Source organism: Opisthorchis viverrini (genome assembly GCF_000715545.1).
Source record: "Opisthorchis viverrini unplaced genomic scaffold opera_v5_466, whole genome shotgun sequence".
Taxonomy (NCBI): domain Eukaryota; kingdom Metazoa; phylum Platyhelminthes; class Trematoda; order Opisthorchiida; family Opisthorchiidae; genus Opisthorchis; species Opisthorchis viverrini.
In genome coordinates this window covers 100,454-123,910 of record NW_008752130.1, presented here as the reverse complement: position 1 = coordinate 123,910, position 23,457 = coordinate 100,454, and the positions used below count along the sequence as shown (strand labels likewise).

General features: G+C 45.7%; 2 protein-coding genes across 2 annotated transcripts in view; one reads left to right on the top strand and one right to left on the bottom strand.

Annotated features, from left to right (window-relative positions):
- Nucleotides 1-10,352, top strand: part of T265_11275 (hypothetical protein) — a gene marked incomplete at both ends in the record, with an annotated part of 139,357 nt that extends 129,005 nt beyond the window's left edge. The window contains one exon of the mRNA XM_009177887.1: nt 10,278-10,352. Coding sequence (XP_009176151.1) covers nt 10,278-10,352 — 75 coding nt within the window. The remainder of the gene's footprint in view (nt 1-10,277) is intronic.
- Nucleotides 1-13,843, bottom strand: part of T265_11273 (hypothetical protein) — a gene marked incomplete at both ends in the record, with an annotated part of 20,759 nt that extends 6,916 nt beyond the window's left edge. The window contains 6 exons of the mRNA XM_009177886.1: nt 532-795; nt 3,331-3,463; nt 3,769-3,877; nt 6,080-6,123; nt 10,557-11,133; nt 13,764-13,843. Of these exons, the coding sequence (XP_009176150.1) occupies nt 532-795; nt 3,331-3,463; nt 3,769-3,877; nt 6,080-6,123; nt 10,557-11,130 (1,124 nt within the window). The remainder of the gene's footprint in view (nt 1-531; nt 796-3,330; nt 3,464-3,768; nt 3,878-6,079; nt 6,124-10,556; nt 11,134-13,763) is intronic.
- Between the last annotated feature and the right edge of the window lie 9,614 nt (nt 13,844-23,457).

The window sequence follows — 23,457 nt, the reverse complement described above, 5'->3', positions numbered from 1 at the left end:
ATTTCCGCCTTCTTTGAAGAGGGCTGGATACAGACCGTCCGGTCCTGGTGGCACTTCACGCTTCAGTACGGCTATTTCATACCTTATTTCGTCTTCCGAAGGGCGATCAAGGTTTACATTCCATTCGCCCGTATGCATTATCTCCACCGGCTGTGTTGCAGGGGGCCAGCTGAACTGCTCTTCGAAGTGTTCGGCCCATCTCTCCAGCCGACGTTTTTGCGAATGAACCATCTTTTTCACTTCTCGTTTCGCTGACCGTTGCTTTCCTAGGGCCAGTCGATCGTATCAGTTGATAGAGGGCACACAGGGCACCCACAGGAGCTATGATTCTGAGACAACCGCTGTCGAACAGACTGCTTGAACAGGCCAAGTTTCGCGGGGTTATTCCCCTGAACCACATTTAATTGATTCTCGTGAACGTCATGTGGTGAACAGAACTGAGAGTTTTTCGAGGAGATGAATGACTGAAGATGCCAGTATCGAACCTACTGACCCTGTAACTGAGATGCGCGGACATCCAAACGCACTTACCCGAGGGGGTGTCCTCTAGCATGAAACGGATAATCCACCTCCTGGGCCTTCGGAAACATCTGCTGTAGATCCGCCTTTGTAGTGGTCTGATGTAATCCCGTAATAAATAACCGCTTCCATTCAACACATTCTGAACCTTGAGTGGCTAGGTACTGAGGACGACCAGGTTGTGTGTTCACCGTGCGGCCGGCAAACAGACGACCCATTAGCGACTTTCGGGCTGCAGTGGCTGACTGAGAATCTCCATACTCCAGGAACGCGTACCTGAGAGGAGGCGCCAAAGAAAAGGCATTCTAGAGCAGGCTAAAGTCGTTATAAAAAGTAGCACGCAGAACATGGAAGACAAGTCAAAATATACAGGAATATGCTTGTGGGTAAACACGCGCAAATGACCAAGAAGCTGGGAAAAATCCCTGCAGCGGTGAAAGAAGGGAACAATATGTAGAGACTGGACGGAGAGTTAAGGAAGAGCAAGCAGTCAACAGTGCTCTGGACTAGTTGGATTACCTGAAAGACATCGATGGTGCTTATCGGTTGAGACATCTATAGTGCAAAGCTACGTAATCGGCGGTTTGATACAGGTAATTAAGAAGCTATGCACATGCGTTTTGTTCACGTTTTCATTCAGTTTTACGTTTCCAATCAGTGTGAAAGATTCGATTTATAAGCAAAGATCATGGCAATTTTTCGGCGAACTCAACGATACCAAATTTTGTGTGAAATTGAGTAGACCGTTCCGTAGTACAAGTGACTTTAGTCTCAAGAATAGTCAGTGTGGCGGAAAGCTAGTCCTGTTGTCTTAATCCGTATACATTACGACGGGTGATTGATGTCGTGTTCATGTTGCTCAACGGAATAAGTCTCAAATGAAGCTCTTCCGGAGAAGACCTAACCGAATGGCGGAATGGTGATCATCAAAGGTAAAGACCGTCAGGGTGGGACTGGACCTTACTGTGGTGTGACGGTTTGTGGGCTTGCTTGACCCAATGAGCTATACAGTGGAGTGTGGGTGCAATGCTCACAGAGTCACTCATACCAGGTTGGTCAGTGGCTAGAGGTCTGACCAAAACAGTCTCCTGGCCATCCAGGTTTCGGGTCGGAATACGTATAGCGACTTGTTTCGTGAAAATTGAAATGCACTTGCAATTCCCGCCAGACACCCCCACCCTACGGTTAGGCTTTTGAGCCAAAGGCTTTTGTTGAGGACCCTAATCGTCCTCCTGTCTACGTATGGGCGGCGTGGCAGTATCCCAGTCCACATACAACCGTGGATTGTAGTTACAAATGATCTCGTGCCACATGTACGGCACTGAAGCATCAGCGTTGAACACTAACGTTATGTTGTCGTTGACGATGATGTACAAATCACTGGTTTGTTAAAGAATGACGACGGTATGGTGAGACCAAGTTCTCCCGCACTAGAAACCTAACAAGCAACCTCCTCAGACCAGACCAGACTAGTCTTTGAAGTGTGCCATAGTGAATCCGCCGAAGGTGTCTCCCCGAATGATGACGAAACGACTGCATGTCAGTTACAAAGCTCGCGGAACGGATCAACGGCTACCTGATCAATTATCAATGAATATCCCCGAGCTACCAATATTCCAGCGGATTGACATGTGTTAGGAGGTTTAGATAATGCTACCGCCACGAGCATAAAATGGAAAAAACCACTCTAACGGAACATAAGGCGGCCTGATGCAGTTCATTCAGTTGCTTAGAAACATCATAAACGAAAGATTCAACTGGGTCTCCCGCAAAACCAAATTTATTTGCAAATGAGTGTATTTCGTTAATTTCGTGCAATTTGGTACCAAGTAGAAAATAAGATTGACGGAAACTCGGGGACTGCGCCTACTTGATGAGCCTCAAGAAGAGCGAAACCGGTCGTGGGCTGTCGTAGCAACCTTATTACCGAATGATACTTTTCCTCGCACACAAATGCATAGCTAGTTGTATCAAATGTGGTTTGCTTCTTACTCGGGGGTATTGGACGTATTTTTTTGGCTCACGCATCTCTGGGATGACATGCTAATAGGAACAGCATGAGATTACCTCAACTCAAGCCGATAGAGCACAATCAACTAGCTGCTGAAAGATTTAGAACTTGTTTGTCTTCAAAAGAATATAAGCTTTGAAGTGGCGGGTGTTTCGATAAGCATGTCCCAGGAAGTCTACAAATCGTCGCATGCACCTGACGACAGTACGAGTTGTATGGAAGAAAACTGATCCACAGACGCGGAAGGTGATGAACAGTGCGTCGCATGAATCGCAACCAAACAAGCAACAGCGTTCGTTTGTATCCAAACGAAAGTCAAAAGGAACAGACATACAACAAAACCGTTGGTGCCACGGAGGCAAGTCCGGTCTCCTACAAACCAGTGACAGTACTCAGGCTTGTTCATCGTCAATAAGTGGACCACTTACAGCACGTCTCACTGCTCAAGCCACTTGGTGTCCACTAGAGCTGTTCAGAAAATTCAATATGCTGTGCAAGGGATAAAATCGGTGCTGAGTAATCGTTCTTCAGGGAAGAATTACAAATGATCCTACACGGATGTTAGGGACCGAAATAAAAGGAAGACAAACAACCCCGAGTGAAACGAGATGAACTTAAAAATCAGAAACATCTGTGTAGGACCAACTGGGAATCAATAAGGAAGAGTCAGACATGGATACGCCGGAGAAAAGCGACCGCCCAGTACAACGACATTCTCCTCAAGATCTAGGAGTACGCTCCCCGGGTTTCAAATGGTATCACGGTTGTCAACGATAACATAGCTGGAATATAGAACGTACTTTCGGCAAGTTTTCGAATGTGTGTTATAGGAGAGCCGGCAAGCTAATGCAGAGGGTGATAACTGCTTCAGTAGGTCCAGAGAACAGTTCGCGGGAACTGGAGCGACGTACAGAGAACGTGAAGCTAAGTCCACTGAAATTCATGAAGGAAAGGACATTCGTTACAGTTCAAGCATGGTAGAAATGAAGCGTGGGGTTAACAGATCAGCAGGTGGCGTACGAACGCTGTGGCGGTAAATGTGCCCTCTCTAATTTCAAACAGAGCATGGGATGTAAAGTACAAGGTGCCGCCAGTGTGTATACTCCCGTAAAGCTGACTCTACTGAAAAAGAAACCGCTTCAGGCGTGCATTCTAGCATCTTCATTTTCAGCGAGGCCCAACTGTACAAAATTTTAGTAAATTGGTCGACGAGATATAATAGAGACCAGACTACTCACCTGATCGACGTTCGATTTCCTTCAGCAGTTCTGCTGGGTTGTTCAGTGACAGAGGAGATTCTTGTACGCTGCTGACATCCACCGCAGCCGTTGTGTGCGTTTTGGGAACCTAAAATTAGCCAATCAAGTGGGTGAGGCGAGATCAAGCCGTTGGACTGGCGAAAAAATGTGACAAAGCTTTAAAGTCATCACAGTGACTGTTATGACAATGGACGGATGGATTTCCCGTCAACATATACCCAATGAGAGTGAAATGACCAAGCAAACAGCGGGATGAGGTCAGCCAAAAGAGGAAACGCTTTTACTCAAATCTGAGAGGTTGAATCCAATCTAACTTAACCTGACTTATCGTACTGGTACCTATATGGCCACGAGAATTAGGCAGAACCTACAAGATATTTGAGGCGCTCTTAGCGACACGAAATTCAATAGGAGGATTTCGTGAGCAATTGGATGCAGCCATTTTCCGGGAAAACTCCCTACGAAACTGTTGTGTCTTGATGTACGGTGGTGCAACTCTGTATCGGTTCCTTGGCTTCCTGCTCCGCCTACTATGGTATATCAAAAGGCAAGGTAGCTCTACACAGCTCTTTATGGAGACAAAGGAAAATTATTACAACTGTATTTATAAGTCAGTCACAGAGTGTTCCACAAGGTGGAGCCAGAATCTCCGTGATGGGGCGAGAAGTGTCGAGTCAAAGATACTCGATTCGGGTTGGCTGGCATTCTGACCAATTAGGGCATGCCTTCGTTTGGTCCGTGCACTGCACGTGACACATTCGTCTAAATGACGTGATCTTCTGTTATTAGGGACGTGTGAATTTTCGTGTAGTCGCTGCATTTTTTACCAGACACGGCCCCTAATCCAATCAACCAGGAAGTGGTCATTCGACTGTACTATGGTTTCAGAATGGTTTATCTCTGAATCTGAAGGGACGTGTGTATCAAGCAACAGTACGAGCTGTTTTGGAGTATGGCTGTGAGACTTGGCCTATTCCAGCAGCGGACCTGAGACGTCTTCAGGTGTTCGACAATCGTTCTCTCTGAACCATAGCTCGTGTGGGCTGGTGTCGGCGAATCCGTAACGAGGCTGTTAGAAAGCGCGTTTTCGGTTGTGTAAGGGGTACTTTCATTGGACTTGGTAGGGAGTATGAAGATCACGCTGTCGGTTCTACTCGCCTTCCAAGATGGGCATCGCGTGATCCTCACTGTGCCTGGTTGGAGACACTACAAGATATGGCTGCCAACCGATGTCAGTGGCGTTCTCGTTGAGCTTTTATCCATATTGCCTGAGTGAGTGTCTGGAGGTGTAGGCACCTCGGAATGATTGTGTTAAGCTAGCACTAAGTCCCTTCCCCATCCACCTTTACTCTTTTCTTTACAATAAGGCCTTCAAATAAATCATGGTTGTATGGCAGTGAAGCATCGGTGTTGAACACTGATGTCACACTGTCGATGATGAAGTTTCCCCCTTCTGGAATGTTACACTAATACTGACTGTATTCAACAATTTTCTAATGGCTTCACACGCCCTTATTCAGTGTACAATGTCCGCTGTCCTTGTTGACTCTTGGTTTTTAGTTGCTGCTCAGTTAAACTCACTGAGTATCCGCGCGGTTGTTCGACTGACCTATTTTGTGCACAACGCTCTTGGTCGACTAAACGATACTAAAAGCAGACCAAATACGCTGTCCTGAAATGCACCGATGAGTAGTTTAGGAGGCGTAAAACCTATCAACTAGGTGTCCCGTGACATGCACATAGTCAACCTTACTCAAGATGACAAACCTATCATTATGCTATACAGTCCGTATACATCAGGACAATTAGAGCTCTTTCCTCCTTTGGTGTAACCTTTAGAGCTTCCGGTTGTACGGACTTCTGTAGCGGGACCCTATCTCTGTTTTCAATGAAGAACGTTTTTGGGACGCAAACTCAACACTGGGAATTATTTCTTCTGATCAAAACTTTGTGGCTTTCACAGAATGGCCTGATGGACAGTGTGCGAGTAGAGGATAAAAATTCACACAATCCGAAGGAACCAGTTGTTCAAACCAGTCGGCGCTCATGCGGCTAACAGCCTGAAACTTAGACAGGTGATCCCCTTGGTGAATTTCGACGTAGGAGCGTGGTGCTTCGTGTAGCTGGGTCTTCCGGGAAGTAAAACAGTAAGAACTAACAATCCTAACAAGTTTGCTGTCTCTAGGATAGTGCTGTTTCTATCATCTGCGATACTCTGTGACAGCGCGGTGGACAAATGAACACAGAATCGTTCAGTCAAGCCTGAGTATAAATTACAGAGTTAGCTTACTTTGCTCTTCGTCTTTTCGTCCTCCTTCTTCTTTACTGGCTGTGCTAGAAAAGTACAAAAATGAGATGCTTTACTACATGAGTAGATTGAATTATATGCTAGATAGATCGTAGAACAACCAACTCCCGGTATGAACCGCACCGCTTTCTTGTTATCGAACTCTTCGGAGATGGACAATAACATCCAAGAACATAATAAAGTAGCATTCTCGAACTAACATCACTTCACTACGGCCTGCAAAATCATTCGTCCAGTTCAAAAAAGATCCCTCGACATCGGGATGAGCCGTATGCTCAAGTGACAGCAGTAGAACACAACTGAATAATTTGAGTTGCTCGGGGTTTAAGAAATTAGCAGCAAGCCCTTTTCTTAGTCGAAACAAACGTGCAAAAATTCGCTGAAATCAGTCGGAGAAAGTACAATATTCACCAAGGGGACTTGCTCTAGATTGTACCATACGTGCATCGATGTTGCAGTTTAAGGTGGTGTTTGAACCATGCATCCAAAAAGAACTACACCCACCTGTAGAAACATGGGTGACTAAATTCAAGCAGATACCTTTCAAGAAAACGTGTGGTAGAAAACCAGCTAATGTTCAACAAACTACCTTTGATGACTGTGATATTCACTTATATAAATGCAGCAATGGAAACGTCAATGCTCCTTGTTAACTTGAATACAAATTAAACATTGCCATACGTACAAATGATACATGTTCTAGGGTTAATCTATTATTGATCCTGTAGCGCCGTTTCAGGTGATGTTCATCTTAGGGGAAGAGCGCCAGCTTCCGCCACGGTTTTAGCCTTTACGGATGGCACTCACGAGGAATATGCCCTAGTGTTCGGGGACACTAACCCACCACTGGCTTCTGTTTATCACTGAATTTGAATTTGAGATATCAGTGAACTGCTGTAAACCATTTCGGGCGATTTATCTTTCTCCAGGTGTGCGAGGGGTGTTCTTATGAGACTCCCTGAGTCCGAGTATTGTTAGCCATCCACTGCAACAGTTTGAAGACGAGTTAAGGCATATTAAGAGGTGGGATTTAAAAATATCAGCATTGGAGTATTGTATTATGTATGTTCGGAAAAGGATGATGCGCATTCATTTTGGAAAATCCGGTTTTTAAGGTGTTCGTTGAGTAGACTCGACATATTTGGAGCTTCCCACCTAACTGGCTCCGAATACATCAACGTGATGAGATCGGACGTGATAAGATGAGAGGGCAGCCTAATGCACTAGTGACCTAGTCCGAAAATAAAGGACGCACAACACATTTCCAAGTTACAAGTAGATGTCTGAAGAAAATGCCTAGCGTTTTACTGTAGCTAAATGAGTATCCCCCTCTCCAAATAACTCGGTTGCGGACTGTGTGTTGCTGAGCTACACCTTCCAAAGCAAACGAGTTTGCACCCTCATTTTCCCGTGACACCGTAGAGAGGCCATCAAGAGTGACAAATGGATCCTTGCATAGGACAATCTGTCAACCGAAGAAAGCGTATATAAGCTCATTAAATGACCTTGAGTATCCACCGTGAGGGTGGCGAGCAAGAAGCCTAGTTGCAGTCTGTAAACATACAAAAACTGGAGAAAGCATTCTTCACGCTGTTAAGAAGAACAGGTGTTTTGATTAGCTAAAATCACCTACATTTTAACCTCCTGCGCTTAACTGACTGTACATACACCGTCCACTACGAACAGACAGTCCATGGAACCGAGTAGCTTTCTTACCCCCTCAGTTGTTTCTTTGGTAGTGGGTGGTTAGTCATGCGTAGAACACGTTCCAACCGCTCGACTCAATAAGCTTTATTTACAGCCATGCCCTTTTTAGAGTATATATCAAAGAGTTGAGTGGACACTACACGGAAAACAACGGTGCCGTGAGCTGGGAATTAAGTGGACCTAAGACTGGGGCTCATTTTCAAGTGCATTTTTGGTGGATGAGGTAAAGTACTCAGGTCCCTACAGAAATCAATTTCTGATATTGAGCTAGATTTAAATGGAAATGAATACCCTAAAAAGACGATGAGACAGTCAAAACAAAAATGGCGTTAAGAAGGATATCCCAGCAGCTAAAATAGGCTTCACTGAATCCACAACTGACAACTATGCTTCGAACTAGATTTACTCAGCATGGGTTATACTATCCTTATACCAAAAAGGCGGAGACTACTAAATGGTTTGCTTAGGAAATTAGTTTTGGAAGCGTTCACATTGTATTGTCCGATTTCGTTTCGCCTTGGTATGCTAATCTAGTTTTCTGTACATTACTGCAGGATGGAGTTCATCCCCATGAGAGGCTTGCCAGCCATTCATCGAGGAAAGTGGTAACCGCATGGCTTCTTCTATTAGTACAAGCGAAGCGTTCAGTCAGGAACACTTTTATTTTCTTTGGAAGAACTAAGGACATACTGCTGACCCGGTGACGGAGAGAAAAACGGTCCCATTAAACCGGAAACCCCTTCTCTAGTGGATGATGTGTGACCAGCTGGTGGATTTTGTTTGTCCAGTACCCCATTTCATCCGGTCAGCGAACAGGTTCATGTTGCAAACGCATCGCTGCGGCGTTTACAAGGGGCCTTGAAACAGCGCTAGCCAGTGAATACTAATGAAGCTTCAAAGTGACCCAAGTTGTTTGAGGTCAGCGTTGTCGAATTGTCATACCAAGGATTATGGCCGTAATCAGTAATTGGACGGACCAAGTTACGTCTCTGAGGCTTATTCCAATGTGTTCTTTATGAGCAGACAGCTGCTTGCAAGTCAAGCCATCCTTCGAGAAATACACTCACTTACAAATCAGTTTAGTCTTCACGAGTAGAACATAAGGTTGACGGAAACTCGAGTACTGAGCCTACCTGATGAGCTCCAACAAGGGCGAAACCGGTTGTGGGCTGTCGAAGAGTTTTCAGCAACCTTGTGAGTAGTTTTCTTTATCAAGGTATCCTTGTTTTTTCAGCGTCTTCAACACGATCAAGCCAGTCGATGCGCAATTATTCGGTGGGTTAGGGGACAGCCACCATTGTGATACAATGGATCATCACTAATTACGCATAGAATGCTTAGGTGTGGAACTATGGATAGTATCAATCCGTGACTTGGATGCCAAACGAAATCAAGTGCATGGTCAGTAAGGGACCATACAAAGCAGCTGTTGGTCATTCAATCCCGGGTCTATGGTGTGCTAGCCAGGAAGAATGCAATCTTGGCAGAGCGGAAGGGGGATTCCAATACGTAAGAGTAAATGAAGAAGCCCTAATAGGAGGATTAACAAATGATTCGCTCAGAAGCCCTGCTATTTTGGGAACATTTCTACAGAAGAAAGTAAAGAAACTAAGACGGCAAATGAAATTCATCGGTTTCATAGTCGACGCCCGCTTTTTCGAAAGACTCACATTCAAGTATAACTGTCCCCACCAACTGTTACGCGATGGAGTCAATGAAAAACCCGCCCATGCAGTAGGTTAACGGAAAAGAAGACTGCTAGGTGGATTTTTTACCTGGTAACCACAAAATCAACGTCGCGAAATACGCCCATCTGCAAACTAATTTGGTTTTCATGAGAGACTCAAATGAATTCACGTTTGACTTCTCGTTTCCGATGTTCTTCAACTGAAGGTGCTGTTTACTTTTCAGCTGGAACGATATTTTATTTACCGCAATATCCTTTCTTGACGAATTACTGACCGGAAGGTTCGTGGTTCGAACTCGACCTCTGCCTCTCGACTTCCCCTATCTAGGCGTGAGCAACCTGGATGTACCCCAGCCCGCGGGTAGCATGGCAGCTAGGCACCGAAAGGATGTTGCCACTGAACAACTATTTATTTATTTATAATCTTGACGGAACGCTACTCAACAAGGTGGCTGGAAACTGTAAGGAAAACCAGTCGTGGGCTATCGTACAGTTTTCAGCAAAGTTGAGTAGTGCACGATCAAGAAAATATACTGCGTTATTTTGAACATCGCACCAACTGAAACATGAGCTAGTCTTTGTGTAGCAAGTTCGGATGAAAAATATCATAAACGAGAGATTCAGCTTGTCTTCAGTTAAATCTCCCGTTAAAACGAAATTAGTTCGCAAATGAGTATACCTTTCGAGCTGCGAAAATTAAGGGTTCAAGTGAAACCGAAGATTTTCCTGAAACCACGCTGCCTCAAGGCAGAAAGCGAGCACACCCACTGAGTGTATCATTTTCAGGCTAGTGAAGGTCTTCGCTCTTCGGGTAATCCGTCACCTCCAGACAATTCGTCGTCAGGAGAATTAAAAACCTAAAATGGTGCATTTCGAGAGTCTTCTCCGTAAACTAATAAAACGGGTGGCAACGGCGAACACAACAGTCGCATTGCAGGAAGCAAATCCTACAAGTGAGAACTGATAGGCCCTCAATAAATGCTACAACACAAGCAACAGGTGAGAGCTGGGTGAAAACTTGTGAGAGAGAGTCACCGGCTATGGTAACCTAAAAAATTTACGCACGTTCCAAAGAGTTCGGCTTCTCTTCCGAACGTTCAAATTCCTCTTCCTCACTGGATCCTCCGGTCGAACCATCGGTTTTGTTGAGCAGCAGGGAATTTAACTCCGATTCGTCTAGTTCTTCATCAATATCACTCTCGGAAACGTCTAGATCACTCGATTGTGCACCTTCAGCAGAAGGATCCAACACGGAGTGTTCACCATCCGATGAAGAACTTTTGGTCCCATGTCCTTTATTCCTCGTCTTCCCTGGATGGTCACCTAAATGCCATTGTGGATTGATGAGTTCCGGTTCGCTGTCACTAGACACAGCTCCGAAACTAGCCTTACTCTTCGCTGAGACCTTCAAATCCCGCTGGTGTACGTGAATTGCATCGTCGTTGCGTTTGTTCTTCCTCTGTTTCTTCTGCTTTGGACCTGGTTCACTCAAAACCTGTCCCTGTCCGGAAAGTGGTTTGGAAGCCTGAAGCTTAACACCTGCAGCAAGTTTCTTTGCCTTGTTCTTAGTCTTCTTTGTTTTCGGCTTAGCACAAACTTTTGGAACAACGGAAAGTCCTTTCCTAGACTTTTTCGACATTTTCTGAAACAGAAGAAATGAGATCATTAGGTTATAAAGTTGTGTACACAGGTCCACAGCAGACGGGAGATCAGAGTCAAGAAAAATGCAAATGATTAAAAGCCATTATATCTGTCGTCACTTTCACTTCTAATTATCTCGTCAAGAGATTTACGATTGCTTCTGGACAACAAAGGGCTGCCAGTGGGTCCGTATGTGAACACATTTGTAAGGTGCTGCCATTGGCACGAAGCAAAATTACATGCCGCTCACCTCGCGGTCTGTACCGCTTTCTCATGATCCTCTTTGCATCGCCGAAACGAAGCCAACCAGCTACAAACGGGCACTGGTTTCTATGTCAGGGTAGCACTGGGCTTGAGTGAACTGGATGATCGAAAGTCGCAGACGACTTCATCGGTATCCAATCCAGCAAAGCGCATCCAGCTCTGAGGTTGAGTAGAACTCTCACATCTTGCACAGCTCAAGAGTGAAAAGTTTGGGCAAACGTTGCCTGTTTGCCAGCTGAGCACACATTACGAACGTTGAAAACCACATGTAGAGGAAAACTCGTGAACTCAGCAGTGTCATTTTGATGGTAGTAGGAGGTCCGGTAAGTTGGAAATAACCCAGCAATGTTCGCATGCAGGCTGGTAAAAGGTTGTGGAAGAACACAGACGGACAACGAACTGTGCGGGTAAATGATACGTTCCGGTCACCCAAGCAGAGGAACAGGGTTTGGTTGAGGTACCCCACACTGAGCCATCAACTCACAAGTCTAACCCTCAAGTCAACAGGAGGATGAACGGTTTTGTTCTGCGTCCTGCCTTTAGATAATGGCTCAATAGTAGGACCCACGAGGCAATGAGCAGTAGAGTTCTCTTGGAATATTCTGCATCAGGAATGAGACAGCAATGTCTTATTCCCTGCACCCTCGAGTTAATCCAACCCACCTGCAGCCGAGCAGGTCAGACAATTGAGTCATCGGCTCCTCGACTTCCCCTGCCACGGCTTGGGCAGCCTGGCAGTATCCCGGCCCTCGTGCTTCTGGTGGCATAGCATTTAGGCACCGAAAGGGTGCTACAGCTGAGAGATCATCGGCTCCGGGAAGAGTCTCTAAAGAAAACCCTACATCCTCTCACTGTCTTGTGGGTCAAACTTTTGAGTCAAAGGCTAAAGGTGGGGTGCCTCAACGGAGCCCACTTCTTCGGTCTGGGCAACCGGGAAGTATCATTTGCCCGCGCGGCCCCGTGTCCATCGATCTTCCTCCCCAACCCATTCCCACCACACAAGCAAACGCCGTTAGGTCATTTGACTGTCAACTATCTAACCGAAGGGCCTTATGCACCTCGCTGGCTATTAACAGTGAAAAATAATGCCCTTCTAAATCCAAGAAGTCTTTTCTATATGGGAGCTTTTAATGTCCGTACTCTGTATCAAATTAACAGAGGCAACGCTTGCTGAAACCTTACATTCCCTTAAAATTGATGTATGCTGTGTCTCCGAAACACGTACACAAGATTCAGGCGTGATGGCGCATCTCATAACGCCAAGGATGAACTCAGCTCATTCACACTTCTCCCTCCGTGTGTCCGGTGACCCAGAAGCGATGACTCGTGGAATATATGGTGTGGGAGTTGCACTCAGCCCCAGAGCTGAACGCGCTTTGCTGGATTGGATCCCAGTGAACAGTCGTCTTTTCTCCGTCCGGTTATCCAGCTCAACCAATTTCAATGCCTCTCGGCATAAAAAGCAGGGGCTGTTTATAGTGTCGGGTTATGCCTCAACGGACTGCACTTCTGATGCCGCGAATAATTTCTATCGAGAGCTCATTCGTCAGGCAAAAAGCACTGACATCGTGATCCTTGAAGGCGATATGAATGCTCAGGTAGGTTGTCTTAGCTCCTTGGAATCACACTTGGGCGGTCGATTCGTAGTCGATGCTCGCCTGCCGCGCAGACAACGGACAGCGACTCCTCCAGTTGTATGCTGATCATGAATTGCTCCTGGCAAGTACGAACTTTCAATATAAACGTTCGCATCGCACAGTCTGGCGGCCACCGTGGACTCAGTTGGATCACGTGGCCATCAGCCACAATTCAAGATTGCCTTTCGTTCTGTGGCACACTACTTGATTCCGATCACGCCATGGTGGGTGCATGTCTGACAGTCTGCCTCCCTCCAGATCCCGCAATGCAGCAAGAAGCATGCCAATCCACTTTCTTCGAAGAACTACCATAGCTCACCAGTATCGATCTGAGCTAGCACAACTCTCCACAGTAAATCAATATCGTAGTGGTAATTAGCATGTGGATGAAGCGTGACAAAATGTGAAAACGGCGTTCAGTGTGGTCTATCCGACTTCTCCAATTCAACCACAAGACCACTGGATGTCGTCGAGATCGCTATCCATTTTTGATGCCTCTAATATATGTGGGCATTTGCTCAGACATCGAGTAAGCAGACGACATAGCTCTTATTGGATCTGACCCGTAGTAATGCAAAGAATATTAAACAATCTACATAATTCTTCCTCGCGGTTCGGCACGCGCTTCACACCTTCAAAGTGTAAAGTGCTATTGGAGGAATGGGTGGGCTGAGAACCTAACTTCATGCTTGCGGATGAACCGATTGAGGTAGTAGGCAAGTTTACCTACCTTGGGAGTAGTATCAGTCCAGATGGTCTCGCAAAAGATGATATTTCCATCCGGATTGGGAAGGCCAGAACCTGCGTCACCTGTGGCATAGGCGTGATTTCAGCCTATCCGTCAAAGGTCGAGTTTACAATGCTGATGTGCGATCCATATTGATGTACGTGTCAGAAACGTGGCCGCTGCTCGCCGAGGATGTCAAAAGACTTTCAGTATTTGACCATCGATGTCTTCGCAGCATTTCCCGAGTCTGGTGGGAACACCGGATCAGTAATGCTGAAGTTCGTTGGATGGTTTTCGGAAGGAATAAGTCGCTTATGATAGATTAACTATCCACACTGCATAGGTTGCGCTGGCTTGGTCACGTGCTCCGTATGCCAGTCGACCGACTTCCTCGTAGGGTTCCTTTTCCACAACCGCGTGAAGGGTGGAAACGAGCAAGGGGAGGTTAAACAATGACTTGGAAGCAAAGTATAAAAGCCACTATCAGCAAACTCAGCTGCGCTGGTCATTGCCGTCTTTCTGGATGGGGACCACGAGACTGGCCACCACCCGCAGGTATGACCCACTCGCGCCCTCAATGGCATTCGTGCCATTGCCTTCAATGAATAGCTCCATTCCCAATCCCCCACTTAACAGTCTGTATTTGCGCACCAATCTATCAGCTCCCGCCTTCAATGTGCTGCTACCTAATCTCCCCAAATCATCGGTGAAGAAACCGTGGCGGCTACAATCACTGTGACAAGCACGCGGTTTCTTACACCTAACAACGGTGATGATTCTGTACTAAAGAACCTGACCCGATAGGCTACAAGGTGTTGGCTTAACTTGATGGTGCGCTTGTCCGCTACTGATCTTGATTACCCTATCCACTCTACACAAAACGCGCCACTAAGAAGCTTACCGAACCATAAATCAGATAAATTTATCAGAGCTCGCTACTCCAACGCCTGGTCCAATGTCGGTTACCAACAGCCACTCGGAACAATTATCCACAGCGCTACACAAAGCCGGAACTTCCGTTTGTGGTACAATCCAACCAACCTCAATTTAACATCAGATATATGAGATATTTCTCGGAATGGCATATTAGTTACTGACCGAAAAGTCCGTCGTTCGAACTCTACCTCTGTTTTCGTCTAGGCTTGGGCAATCTGCCAGTATCTCAGCCCGAAGGAGTGCTACATCTCAACGAACTGATTTGATGGGATCTCAGAGAAGACACTGGCTTTGCTGGAGGTCTGGGGACCGATTTCTCCTGGTCGCAACTACAGCCTTATTGGACACATTATCCAACGCCAGGTGAAACTAAGTGTCTGTGCTGATTGAGAAGCTTGGTGGATCCGAAAGGCCAAAGAAATGGAAGATGCGAAAAATGTTCAACACGTCCACAAGCTGCTCCACTTGATACGTTCGACTGGCCCTAGGATGCCTCTGTCGGCGAACTTGTCAGGGACTAGAGTGACTCTTTCATATCCAGGAAAAGAGGTTTGGACCGCTGGGCACAGTAATTTGTTCACCTGTCACGGCAAATACGAGACGTCAGCCTTCAACAGAAAGGTGGGCTGTGAATATGAAACATCCTTCAGTCTCAGAATTACCTGAGTCTATATCACTACTAAAGCTTCATCGTGCTCGTGATCGTGACAATCCCCCGTGCTCTGTTAAGGTATGGTGTTGAACCCCTCAGGTAGTGCTTGTCTAGCTTATTTACTCATATCTGTGAGGAAGGGACCGTCTCAGACAGGTGAACTGCGTCGACAACACTGCCAATTTTCAAAAAGAGTACTCCCTGTCAATAGTGACCAGAGGTTTCGAATTGAATCCTGTTGTAACAAAGCTTCTAGCATTGTGTATGCGGACGATATTGCCCTCATTGGTTCAGATCCTCCAAAAATGTAAGCCATTTTCAATAAACTAAATAATTCTGCCTCAGGGTTTAGCATGCGCCCCACGCCTACAGTGCTGCTGTTTACAGACCAGTCAATCGAAGTGGTGAAAAAGTTGCTCACCTGGCTGGGGACAAGATTACTTCTCGTATCAAGGACAGGACAGTGTTTGCCAACAACTACGGAGCCGGCGTGACATCAGTTTGCCTGCAAAGGGCAGATTTTACAGTACGACAATGTGATCTATATTGCTTTATGGATCGGGGTGTGGGCATACAAAATGTGACCACCTGTGGCTTCGAAGCAGTGGTCGGGTCTGGTGAGAACATCGGATTAGCGATGCCGATGTATGGTTGTTGGTCTGTTCGCCGAGCTTGGCAGTTGGATTGCAAACGTTTCATCACCAATCGAGGTGACATCGTCAGTGCAGGGTTTAGTGGGTGGATTCCTCCTCTTCTGCCTGTGATTATATAGCTTCTAAACAGTATTTGGTAGTTCTGGAGACGGTCGTCGTGTATTTTGATTGGTTTTCTGTGAATCTCAAGTGGTTTCAACCTCCTGTGTCTGGTTGGTTCGTTGGGTGCATTCAATTCGGCAGTTCTGTATGTGGTTGTCATGCTGTGATTCGGTCGTCTCCTTCTTGCTTTGTGGGGTGGGTTTTGCTCATTTGATTGGCCTTCTGTTTTTCGTGATTGTCTTCCTTTGACCCAATTAGTCCGTTGGTTGCCGTTAGGTTTCTTAGCTCCGAGCTCTTAGCTCCAAGCTCGGCGAACAGACCAACAAACAAACAACGCACCCGAGCTACCTACATTCCACAACATTGCTAGTGCCGATATCAGATGGTTTTAGGGAAAACTCTCCCACGATGGATAATTAGGGCCTACAGAGGTTATACAGTGTGCTGCGGATAAGGGTCATGATGGCCACTTCGGCAGAGATTCACTTTATGGCGTCAGCTAGAGCTCTTTGCAGAGGCTCACTCACATCGACTGCTGTGGGACAACCTGCAATTTTCTCGAATGCCGAAACAGGATTCTTGTGGATAACACAGACAGAGTAATAACCTGTTAAAATCGTTCACAAACGACACTGAAATTAGTGTCATGTTTAGTCCTCTGGGTCATCAGCACCAATACGGACAGTAGTAGATTAAAGATCGAAAATGTCGCCTTTGGCTCAAAAGCCTAACCGCAAGGCAGCGGTGTTCGGCTGGAAATGCAAGTACCTTACCATTTTTTTACGGAACACGTCGCCATACATGTTCCAATCCCCAACCTGGAGGGCCAGGAGACTGTTCGTCGGACCTCTACCCATGGACCAACCTGGTATGAGAGACTCTGTGAGCATCGTGTGGACACTCCCCAGTATAGCTCAATGGGTCGCCGAGGTACACAAACCGCCACACCACGGTAAGGTCCAGTCTCTTCGTGCTGTTCAAACAACACCAGTTATACTATGTAGTGGACTATAGGCAAGCTTTAAATTTGTCTCAGGTTTTTCAAGCCATAAAGTGAATCGGTACAAAGCCTGTCGACCGAATTCATGAGAGATACTTCCACCCCTAACTCGCGCAGGATCGTCGCATATGTCTGAGCGTTCTCCTGGGACCGTGGATTCTCGCATAACCCTCAGAAAACATACCAATGGGTATCGGGGACAGAAACAACACTCCTAATTCATACAAAAGCCTTTAGCGGTAATCAGCGGGCTAGCAATTTTCAAGTTGCCTAATCACTCAAAAAGCCCTGGACGATCTGCAGGTAGACATGACCGGGTACAGAGTACGCGATTTAGGTGTGTTCATTGGTGGCTCCCACAACTCGGAGTTACCCTCTGTGATAAACGCACTTTGGTTGTCTACTCGTTAGGACAGGAGACGGCACGCGCTGATGAAATCTATGTGATGGAACACAGACTGGTTGCGGTATCTTGTGGTTTTCATTCCTTTTTGTATGATACCAGTCCCACCTCTGTCAACAACTATAGTATAAGAAAGAATGAGGTAATACGGAGATTGGGAACAGACGTACCTATCACAGAATATTTAGGACAACCGCCTTCCCCTTGAGGGACGGAAACGGGGAACCCAAGAGCAATGGTGGTATCTGAGGCCTACAAAGAACGATATGCAGGCCCGTATTTTGCCTCAGCATCCCCGTCACATCCAACATTGTCAAAACGTCACTGAGAACGGCTTCCAATCAACTTGATCTCTACGGATGGCAATCGCCAACTCTTGCACTAGACAAATACGTTCAGCGCGTTGGGACCAAACCAAATCCATCCAAGTATCCTGAATAAAACGTCATTCACAACGGCAAAGCTTTTCTAACTAGTATTTCGTCAGTCTCTCGGAGGTAACCTTCCCTCAGCTCGGAAGGAAGCGAATGTTACGCCAATCTACAAAAGTGGTGACCGACTATCGCCGGCAGCTAGAGACCTATTAGCCTCACTAGCGTACCGCGCAAGGTGATAGAACGCATTCTGAAGTGGACCATCTTAAATCACCTCACCACTCCAGCGCAACACGGATTCTACCCAAATCGTTCTTGAGTGATAAACGTGCTCGTATTTATGGACAGCTTCATCCAAGCTAAGGACGAAAGACTCATAGCGGGTGCTATATTTTTCGATTTCTCAAAAGCATTCGATCGAATCTCACACGTACCGTTGATCCCAAAACTCGGATTCAAGGGGTTGCTATCGGACAGAACGTTCCGAGTGGAGGTAGATTCGACCAACTGTCTTCGATCAACTGCCTTCCGGCACTAACCTCCTCAAGGTTCCGTTTAGGGACCACTTTTGTTCCTGATCTAGGTCAACGGTCTTGGGGATTCCCTTTCAAGTCAATGTTTACTTCTGGAGACTATTCAAAGTCCTGGAGTTCAAACGCCAGCGCACTCCAAGCGGATGTAGACGCTGCAGAGTAGTGGTCGTTGGACTGGCACCTTCCTTTGAATGACGGAAAGTGCGCCCATATGTCATTCCGAGGAGACTCACTGAATAACTTTGTTGTGCACATTGAGAATGAACCAAATTTGCCCTTTTCAATTCAGCACGAAAGATTAGCTTAAAAGTAATTCGTCTTTCTACGGATGATTCTCCCGTATAACTCGCATGAACTCCCAGATACTCTACGTAAGACGACTTCTTGAATATGCCAACCAAGTTGTCTACTCAGGACACAAGACGTATCCCTAACTGGACGCGTACAGCGACCTGCTACGAAAATGGTTGCCGGCCTAAAATACGTCGACTATGAAACGCGTCTCGCGGTCCGTTGGATTAATCGTCGACTTACTTATCTTCGTGTGAACAAGGTTTGGCCAACAGCTTTTTCACCGTTGACCCAAATGAAACACGGCGGTGACATGGCAAGATTTCCAAGCTCAGAACGCATAACATTGTTGTGAACGTTTTTTTTCGTTCCGGAAAGTTGAGTGCAATGACCTTCCTCCAACGGTTGTTCTCATTGCACCTAGTACCCATTTCAAATCACCTTTAGACGCTTTTTCATGTGAGTCCTCGTGCTGGCAAGCTCGGAAATTGAAGGGCAGTTCTGTAACTTTTTTGCTTGAGATTTACAGGTGGGCAAAAGTGGTGGAGCAGAAAAAACAAACCCGAGCTTGAGCGGAAGCGCTGAACCTGTGTATCAATCGATGAAATCCAGAGATGTTCAGTGCAAGGGTTTTTCAGTATATAGAGCATTTTCGCAGTCAACGAGACAAACAAGAGGTGGTCATATACGGTGGCTTGACTGATTTATATGCAATCACTAGTAATGCACAACCTTGCTTATTGGTTACCAGCTCAAGAGCTTTCTTTCTGTTTTCTACCCACAGAAATTGTAAACATTTGCCTTTGGGGAATCACACTACCATTGTGCTTCCACAGCGTTCGTATCATAATATGATCAACGGGAACTTAATTTACTACAGCACAGCCAGAAATGCGTTGTGGAATACTATCCACGACAGTCACGTGAAAAATCAAAATTGCGCGTGTCCAAGGTTAGGTTTCACAGATCCACGGATTCACGGATTGATACACAGGATTGAGGCTTTTGCCCAAGTTTCCCCGGTCACTTTTGTTCTTGTCCGTCGAGGGTAGGCTCAGTAAGTTCAGTAAGTTTATGAAGCGTTGAAAAGCCATTCGCCTGATATTCACGGGCTTCGTGAGTTTCATATGAAACCAATAGGTCTTTGGATTTTTAGTGATGCAAGTTGTGCAAGAACACGTGGGTAGCATTTTTTCCGGATCCATTACTCTTTAAAATACAGGGGTGACAAAGAGGGGTAAAGGAAACGGTAAAAGGTTTTTCGGTTGCCTGGCGCCGCGGCAAATTTTTGATTTTGTCTCATTTTTTGCGCTTTCGAGGTTTGTGGCGTTTTCCTGAGAAGTTACAGCCAGCACGTATTTTTCGCACGCACGCAACTTTATCGGGCGGCACTGCCATGCCACAGTGCTCACAACGAAATTTTGAAGCTACGGAATCCAAAAACTTACCAACTCTCTCGGGGTTTTGCTTACAAGGACATTTTTTGCGCAGGTGGTGGCGTTTTCCTGAGAAGTTACAGCCAGCACGTATTTTTCGCACGCACGCAACTTTATCGGGCGGCACTGCCATGCCACAGTGCTCACAACGAAATTTTGAAGCTACGGAATCCAAAAACTTACTAACTCTCTCGGGGTTTTGCTTACAAGGACACTCGGCATCGTGCACGGAACAGATCTCTGGAAAACTTGGAAACTTTGGAAGAGGCCGAAGCTAAGATATAAAACGGTGGAAGTCTAGAGTGAGTTCCACACTCTGAAAAGGAGACTTAGATCCCTCACTTAATGACCCTTCGTTAGACCTCACAATATATTGGCGGGTGACCATTCACGCGACACCATATCTGTTTGAGCGCGGCGCACACGCTTCATAGTGGCCCTAGGAGGAACCTTCTGGGAAATCTTCATGACAGTAAAGCTGGGTGATTCCCTTGATTAGTGAGAACAGCAGCCGTGGTGTCCTGGAAGAACCCACGAGTGCTAACTAGCGTGTATATCGTGCTTACTGAACTCATAAATTTGAAAAAGTGAAAGCAAGTGCACCGTCGCATAGTCGGTTTTCCAGAAGTCTAAAAGAATCCCAATTACAAGTGTGGGAACAAAAAGTACCAAGAATGACACAACCCGTACAACCCTTGACATACTTCCATGTCCAATTCCAGACAATTGCACATCGGCCGCAAAACCTTCATCGAGTGCTACAAGGCCGTACTAATTTCAGTATGCATCCCGGCATGACCAGGCGAACAAGAACTCCGGAATTCAGCAAAACTTAACAAGTGGCACGAATGTATTTGAACTTAGGTATATGTACAGCAGTTCGAACGTTTAAACAAGAGCGTATTGAATAGGACATTGAATAGAGTTTCAATTGTGTTCATCACTTAAGCGCAACGAGCGAGATTTCAGTAGAAATGCGACGGCATGAACAGCATTCCTGTATTCAATCAGAAAATTATCAATCCCACGGCCAATTCCACAAAAGAAGTGGGAGTGAACGAAGTAATCGCAGATTTCAGTGTTCGGACAAAATTCCCAGCCAGCCCATTCAACTGGGAATGTCGTGGAGCGGTTAACAGTTGTCGACATCCAAGAACCTTCAAACATTCCTCGAGGAATTTTGCAGTGAGGTGTGTGCTGTCATCAGTGACCAAAACAATTGATACGCCTTCATGGCTGAATACGCTCCTGAATGCTTGTTGTGTGCGTTCGGAACTTGTTGACGTAGTTAGAAAAACCTCAGGCCAACGTGAATATGCGTCAATAACAATTATAGTAATTACCAAGTAAAAGACCGCAGTAGTCGGTATGAAATCGTTGAAATGCTTCACAAGTAACTGGCCACGGATACCACTGTGAAGACTCTTACGAATATTATGTACACATTTAACACAGTTCTTAGCAGTATACTTGAAGTCAGCATCCACTTCCGGCCACCAGCATGAAAGACGCACAAGAGATTTCATATTATGAACGCCCAGATGCCCAGAGTGTACATCTGCCAGAACAGCCGCTCTCTGAGTCGGTCGAATAATACCACTATCCTCAAAACACAGCAAACCGTTTGGTAGTAGTGGACAAACTTTCGCGGTGGTAGTAAAAAGCAGGAAATCAGCGTCGTTCTTGTTGCGTCCAGCCACCTCGCAGTGCGGAAAATTGGGAGCAAAACATATTTAAGTATCAGCAACAAGTGCATCGCTTTGACTGGTAATTGCTGAATCAATAAACAATCTGAATTATTTGAATGAGGGTCACGTGATGAAATTCTCCGCAAAAAATCTGCATGATGAATCATTTATGCACCACGATGAACAATCGCGTATGTGTGCGAACTCAGTACAATGATCCACAGGTTGCACCATAGCGGTAGATAACTTTGCTAGAGATTTTTGCCGGATGTCATAAGAACTTTAAAGCCCCATGATCAGCAGCATTGGTAAAGTCTGTTCCTAGAAGGTCCCCATGGAGCCGCTTGACAGCCCAATATACCGCAAATGCTTGGTGTTGAGACTGGAAATATCCACATTCGGCCTTTGAAAGTCGACGGGAAATGCAGCTCATCAGTCTGCCACATTGTTCAAGGATGCTCATATTCTTGTGTAAGAATAATCGGTAATGGTGTTCGAATGGTTTTGGGCGGAAATTGGTTTCAAAATAGCTGAAATCTGAAGACGGCCAAGAAATATACGCAACGACTTTTGATGATAAGAGGGCCGAGAAAATAGGTTGGCAGGTATGACATCAAACAGTCGAATTACATGTTCAGCAAAATTAGGAGTTAAACCAGGGTAATAATGAAATACCCTTGGAACTGAACTCAGTCCTTGTAGATTGTTTGACGACGACATATTTAATTAAGGAGACAGATGTTTTGTATCAGATTTGAAACCACTGCCATCCACAATGTTGCCAATGCACGAAAATGATGAAAAACAAAAACTGCATTTGTCGGGGTGATTAGCTACACTGAACTAAGCAAATTGCTTTAGTAAATACAGCAGACACATCATGAATAGCTTTATCATCAGCGTGCACTATGACATCATCTTGGCACGTCTCAGCACCTTTAAGATCCTTTGTGCTAGTGTTCATAGCCTGTTGAAATACAGCTGGTGAAGCATTCATATCAAACGACGGAAATGGTATCGAAATAACTAAAAGGTGTGTTAATCACGGTGGGACTGCTAGAGTCCTCATCCAGCGGCGTTTGAAGATAGTCATCTTTCAGGTCGATTTTTGAGAACATTACTGAACCCGATAAATGATACAGTAAATCCTTGATTTCTTCAGTGTTGCATGCACATTTTAGTAACCACGTGTTTAACGTTAGCCCAGTGGTCTCCGCAAATTATCAGAGTAATAACGCCGGCCTTTGGTGGGGTAGCTATAGGAGTTGCCAAATTTGATTATTCGACAAGCGTGAATATTTCTTTCGCACATTTAACTTAACGCTTGACGAGCAGGTTTCAGTGAGCCAAATGGAGTAACATATCTCTTGAGAGATATACGATATCCTGTAACTTTGAGTTTCACCTTGGGTATTTGCGTGCCACCTCATCATCATCATCATCGACAGCATGACATCAGTGTTCAACACCGATGCTTCACTGCCGTAGCATGCCACCTGTGGCCTTAGAACATTGAAGAATAAGTTATTTGAGTTTATTCCCGTTTAAAGAAGTCAGTAAAGTGATACGAGTTCGCAGTGAGTATAGAACCTTGAGTCCGATAACCGATGGTCCCGAGGTGGAAACTGA